The sequence below is a fragment of the Triticum aestivum genome, chromosome 7B (genome assembly GCF_018294505.1).
Source record: "Triticum aestivum cultivar Chinese Spring chromosome 7B, IWGSC CS RefSeq v2.1, whole genome shotgun sequence".
Classification (NCBI taxonomy): domain Eukaryota; kingdom Viridiplantae; phylum Streptophyta; class Magnoliopsida; order Poales; family Poaceae; genus Triticum; species Triticum aestivum.
Window position 1 is genome coordinate 700,363,136 of NC_057813.1, and position 6,346 is coordinate 700,369,481.

At 47.6% G+C, this 6,346-nt stretch overlaps 1 protein-coding gene across 1 annotated transcript; it reads right to left on the minus strand.

Annotated features, from left to right (window-relative positions):
• Positions 1–4,659: 4,659 nt before the first annotated feature.
• LOC123163158 (BTB/POZ and MATH domain-containing protein 1-like) lies at positions 4,660–6,346 on the minus strand. Its single transcript, XM_044580915.1, has 2 exons — positions 5,910–6,346; positions 4,660–5,365 (listed from the first exon to the last, which is right to left on the minus strand). The coding sequence occupies exons 1-2, from the start codon at positions 6,167–6,169 to the stop codon at positions 4,660–4,662; spliced, it is 966 nt and encodes a 321-aa protein (XP_044436850.1). The 5' UTR covers positions 6,170–6,346.

Sequence of the window (6,346 nt, forward strand, 5' to 3'; positions counted from 1 at the left end):
CGGACGAGATATGGATCATCACTAATCCAATGATGGAACTGTCCAAAGGTATTAACAGCAGCCCTCAAATTCTCAGTATTACGGAGATCTAGGGGGACACCTAAGAACATCAAACATCCTTCACGAAAGCCTTGAACCCCCCGAAAACCCTCTCCGTGGTCATGCTTCAAAAAGCGAACAAATGAATCCTGACCAAGATCTTGAGGGGGTAGTTGAATCAAAGCAAAACGCTCACCAGCAAGCCATCATCATTGCTGGCCCACTCTCCTCTTCAGCCTGCAAGAGATTTGCCGCGGCTGCGGCATCCTCGTTAGCCATCCTCTTGTGGCACTCACGGGCCCAGTGGCCCTTGATGCTGCAATATCGGCACTTGTCCCGGTCGTCGTTGCCGGCACGTCGTCCAGCTCCGCCCTGGGTGTGACCGCCGCCTCTGTCGGTGCCGCCTCCACTACTCGGGGCACCGGCACCACGTCCTTGACGCATCCTCGCCTCCCAGTTCTTCGAGAATAGGAGTTGTCCACCGTCGAAGCTCTCGCGACCATCGTCAAGGCGGTCCTCAACCACCCGCATCCGGCCCATGAGCTCCTCGATGGAGAGCTCGCTCAGGTCAAGCAAAGTCTCGATGGAGACCGCTACCTGAGCGAAGCGAGGTGGCACGGAGTGGAGAAATTTCCGCACGACTCTCGCGTCGTCTATGGTGTCGCCGAGCGCGCGGAGCTGAGATGCAAGGCTGGAGATCCGCATGGCGAAGTCATCGACAAGCTCGCCCTCCTTGAAGGTGATGTTCTCAAAGTCCGCCTGCAGCTTCTGCGCGTTCACCTCGCACACGAGGTTGCTGCCGAGGCACTGGGTACAGATGGCTTCCCATGCCTCCTTGGCGCTTGCCTTCGCAGCGAGCATACCGTGCATCTCCGGCGGTGTGGCGTGCATGAGTGCCATCACGGCTTTCCTGTCCGCCTTTCTCTCGACCAGGTTGTCCTCCATGGGAACCCAAAGGCTCGCCGCATGGAGGTTGCACTCTATGATCAACACCCACTCACTGTAGTTCGAGCGCGTGAGCATCGGGAAGGTGATGGGCACGCTACCGCTGATTGCGGTCTCGCGCACGATCTCCCTAACCACGACCTCACCGCGATGGTCGTGCCTGGACCGGTTGCGCCCTCGCCGCTCCTTCGAAGGCGGCGACTGGGAGCCGTCCTTTGATGGCCCCGACTGGGAACCACCTGAGGTGGTGCGTTGCTGCACTCCTTTTGCACCGGCCATGGCTACCGCGACCTGGAGCTCTGATGCCAATTGTTAGCCCAAGAAAACTCTCGGCTAGCTAATATTCCGATGAATGACCGGTGGAAGAGCTAAGTGCTGGTACTACTTGCTTGCGTTGCGTGCTACGTCTTGAGCTTGCATTGGTTTTCCTTGAAGAGGAAAGGGTGATGCAGCAATAGTAGCGTAAGTATTTCCCTCAGTTTTTGAGAACCAAGATATCAATCCAGTAGGAGGCTCCTCAAAAGTCCCACACACCTACACAAACAAAACAAGAAATCGCAACCAACGCGATAAAGGGATTGTCAATCCCTTCACGGCCACTTGCAAAAGTGAGATCTGATAGAGATAGTATGATAAGATAAATATGTTTTTGGTATTTTATAATGTAGATGTAAAAAGTAAAGATGCAAATAAAAGTAGATTGGAAGCAAATATGATAAGAGATAGACCCGGGGGCCATAGGTTTCACTAGAGGCTTCTCTCAAGATAGCATAAGTATTATGGTAGGTGAACAAATTACTGTCGAGCAATTGATAGAAAAGCGAATAGTTATGAGATTATCTAGGCATGATCATGTATATAGGCATCACGTCCGCAACAAGTAGACCGACTCCTGCCTGCATCTACTACTATTACTCCACACATCGACCGACTCCTGCCTGCATCTAGAGTATTAAGTTTGCAAAGAACAGAGTAACGCTTTAAGCAAGATGACATGATGTAGAGGGATAAACTCATGCAATATGATATAAACCCCATCTTTTTATCCTCGATGGCAACAATACAATATGTGCCTTGCAACCCTTTTTGTCACTGGGTAAGGACACCGCAAGATTGAACCAAAGCTAAGCACTTCTCCCATGGCAAGAAAGATCAATCTAGTAGGCCAAACCAAACTGATAATTCGAAGAGACTTGCAAAGATAACTCAATCATACATAAAACAATTCAGAGGAGATTCAAATATTTCTCATAGATAAACTTGATCATAAACCCACAATTCATCGGATCTCGATAAACACACCGCAAAAAGAGATTACATCGAATAGGTCTCCACAAGAGAGGGGGAGAACATTGTATTGAGATCCAAAAAGAGAGAAGAAGCCATCTAGCTAATAACTATGGACCCGAAGGTCTGTGGTAAACTACTCACAACTCATCTGACGGGCTATGGTGTTGATGTAGAAGCCCTCCATGGTCGATTCCCCCTCCGGCAGAACGCCGGCGAAGGCTCCAAGATGGGATCTCGCGGATACAAAAGGTTAAGGCGGTGGAAATTGTGTTTCGGGTGCTCCCTGGATGTTTTCGGGGTATGTAGGCTTATATAGGAGGAAGAGGTACGTCGGTGGCCGCCCGAGGGGCCCACGAGACAGGGAGGCGCGCCCTATAGGGGGGCGTGCCCTACCCTCTCGTGGCCGACTCGGCTGCTTCTTGACTTGCACTCCAAGTCCCCTGGATCACGTTCGTTCCAAAAATCACGCTTCCGAATGTTTCATTCCGTTTGAACTCCGTTTGATATTCTTTTTCTTCGAAATACTGAAATAGGCAAAAAAAACAGTAATACGGGCTGGGCCTCCAGTTAGTAGGTTAGTCCCAAAAATGATAATAATGTGTAAAATAAAGTCTATAAACATCCGAAAGGGGTAATATAATAATATGGAACAATCAAAAATTATAGATACATTGAAGACGTATCACTGCGCACACTAGCAAGTATGCACACACACACACTAGCGAACATACACGGATGGAGCTGCACTTGAGAAAGGAGTACTACTTGAATTGATCGGAGTGGAATAATTTACAACGATGGATGCATATGCCCTTTTATAGGGATGCTTGCCAGCTTCACTACACGAACTGTAGTACTAGTTCAGCTCAGCCTTTTGGACTAGATATAGTCTAATACTACTTCTCCAGCTTAGCCTTTTGACAGGAGAAAGACTACTACTACTCAGCTACTTCTCCACCTCAGTCTTGCGCAATGGCAGTGTCCTGTAGACAGGGTTTGACACAACACTATGTAGCTCAAGTTTCAGGCGTGCTACTTGGTTTCTGTAAACAAACAACTTGGTGAAAAGGCAGCATTTGGAATTCAGGATCTCTCTCCATACCTTACATTTGCATGGCAACAATGGAGCAAATTAACATGTCATACATGAAGTTCCACCTGTATACATTATACATCTTTTTGAAAGATTTTTTTGTATTGATTACATACATCATGACAATGTGATCTCAGGTGGTAATTAAATCTCAAGGTTAAAACCGAGGAACCGTGCACAAACGTCAGAGGGCCTTTTGCAGGAACGGAAAATGGACTGCAAATAGCATATATGTTAAACAACAGTTGGCTTGCCGCCATTAAACAGTTGAAAAACTAAGCATCCTGCTACCACGTCATGCATGTTCAGGGCTGGTTCAGATGAGGTGTCATCACTGAAGCCTGAAGATGGCCTCAGACAAGATCAACAAACTCAAGTGATAGCTATTCAACAGCTTAATTGGTGAAACACTTCCCTTTCACAAGAGGGCAACAAAATGTGGAATTGTAGAATACAAAACATGACACGGTAAGCAAAAGCAAAGAAGAACAGGTTTACGGAATCTGCACAGTTATATATATGTTCCAAAAGTTCTCTTTTAAAAAAATGAAATGCCTCCAAATAAACAAAGGAAACATCTGCACAGTATAATTAGTGTAAACATTTACTCCCTTTGTAAAGAAATATAAGAGCATTTAGATCTTGTAACAGACTTGGGATAGTATACAACTATAAATTCGGCACCAATTAATTATTTCCTGAATAAGTTTCTATAAGAATGCATTTTTCTAATGTTTCATCACATCTCACATCGAATGGGCTTGGTAGCTTAGCCAACCGCTGCTTTGAGAAGGCATAATAGGATAAGTGTACAGTAAAAGCAAAACATCCTAGAAAATGCTAGTGATCTAGCGTGGCCCAAGACACAGATGTTGAAACTTACCTTTGTCCAAAAGATCTCTGATAACTTAAGAAATAGAAAAACTAATCTCAGAATCTTATGGTCTCAACATTAATTGTAAGCATGCTGAAGCTGAACAAATTACTGTGCACACGGCGGCAGACCTGGGAAACAACAAGGAAAAACCGGCAGCACATAGAGATTCCCGGAAGAACAAAACGACCAGAAGAAATCAAAGTAAAGGCACAACAACAATGATCCCTCTGATCAACCAATCCTTTGACAGTCTCCAGGAACTTCAGTACATATATCAGATTCAGTTTAAACTTTAAACTCAATTGTTTCCAGCATTCCTTTGAGCCAAGAAAGACGCTTTATTTGGCACGTTCCACTGCAATATATATAAGGGATACCGAAGTAACTATAATAAAGCTAAACCACGGTGATCAAACTATACTTTGCGCTTGGCAGCTTTCTCCCATATATCAATAAAGATAGTAGGGCATGCTTTTTTCAGGTGCTCATACCCTACACTGTCCATCACATCATCTATTCTATCCAAAGAGTTGATAAATCCAATGCAAGCCTCTTTGAGCTTGCTGCAATGATGCTGGTCTGCAAGAGCTAACGTGTCCGCCACAGTCTTGGCATCAAGAAACTCAGAAAGTTTTCTCTCATACATCAACTTCATCCTTTCCATGACATACCTATCCGCAGCCACGAGCAAATGCCTGACCATTTCTTCATCATCATCATGAAGGTCGTCCAAGGGAGGCAACTCATCTGTATAGATGAAGTGGAGCAGTGCTTTGAAAACAGCGGGCTCCATGTCTTTAATGGTTATGCTCTGCCCCTGCCCACACTTATCCCTCATCGGCCCGTAGAGCTCCGCCTTGAATACCGGCGATCGCATTGCGAGGACGACCTTATGGGCAGTGAATACCTCATCTTTGACCTTGAAAGACACATCCGATTCCTCCCTCGCATCCATCAAACTTCTAAGATTGTGCAACAAGTCTGAAGGCGGCACTTCGATATTAAAGCTCATGTCGATCTTCCGCATCTGTGCCTCCTTCAACTTGATAACGGTGATGTCACACTTAATGAGAAGGATGTCGTCGGGGATGTACAAGTACGCCGACCCTTCGATCTGGCTCCTCCTCACGAACATGGAATGGTCCAAGCAGGATAAGGCATCACTAGAGGCCAAAGTTTTAAATAGCGCGCTAAGCATCTTAGCGCCGGACCTCTTTCAAATGCTATAGCGTGCTATAGCGGAGCTATAGCGCGCTATTTAAAATGTTTGTTCATTTGTTTGGACCAAAGTCTCTTAGCGCAAGACCTTTTATAAACGTTATAGCGTGCTACAGCGGAGCTATAGCGGGCTATTTGAAACAGTGCTAGAGGTAGTGGCGATTCTACTAGGGAGGCTTCAATAGGCTTATGCCTACCCTTCAAAATCCTATTTAAGCCAAACATACCACTTGACAAGTATATTGTGGTGGTTTACATACAACAATTGCAATGCATTTGCTAATTAGACTTAGGAAATTTGTGTTTTAAGCCTACCCTCCAATGCCCTGCTAGATTCGTCACTGACTAGAGGGGTTGCTGAACACCACAGGCGCCGTAGGTTTTGGCCATGTGAATTGCGCTGGCGACGTCCGTGCGGCCTGCTCGATCAGCATCAGATGGTACAGCGCCCTCACCTCCGCGTCCTTGCTCAGGAGCTCGAGGAAGACGGCGACGTGGTCCTTGCTGCCCTCCGTGTAGCCGTCTGGGTAGTAGCTGAGGCGCCAGTCGTAGCCGCCGACGGCGAAGGGGGCGGACTGGATGACCTTGCCGACGCCGAGGCCCTTCCACAGGCTGTAGCCTTCGATCTTGAACACGTGGTCGCCCCGCGCCTTCTCCGGGGTGCAGGTCGAGATCGTCGAGATCCCTGGGCTCTTGGGCGCCGCCATTGCTGGTCTCTCTGGGCTGGGTGGAGAGAGAAATTAAGCGCTGCGGGCGGCGGTGACGATGGGTGCCAGCGGGTTAGGAGAACGGAGCCGTGGAGGATCTGCAGGCGCTGCGGGGCGGCGGCCGCACGACGAGGGGAACGATGGGTGGAGCGGGCTGGGAGAACGGCGCCGAGGAGG

What these genes read in the sequence shown, in the direction of transcription:
- LOC123163158 (XM_044580915.1), bottom strand. Translation starts at nt 6,169, where the DNA reads ATGGCGGCGCCCAAGAGCCCAGGGATCTCGACGATCTCGACCTGCACC. An exon ending in AAGGACGCGGAGGTGAGGGC is followed by an intron (nt 5,366 to 5,909) that starts GCTGTACCATCT and finishes GTTCGTGAGGAG; the next exon opens with GAGCCAGATCGAAGGGTCGG.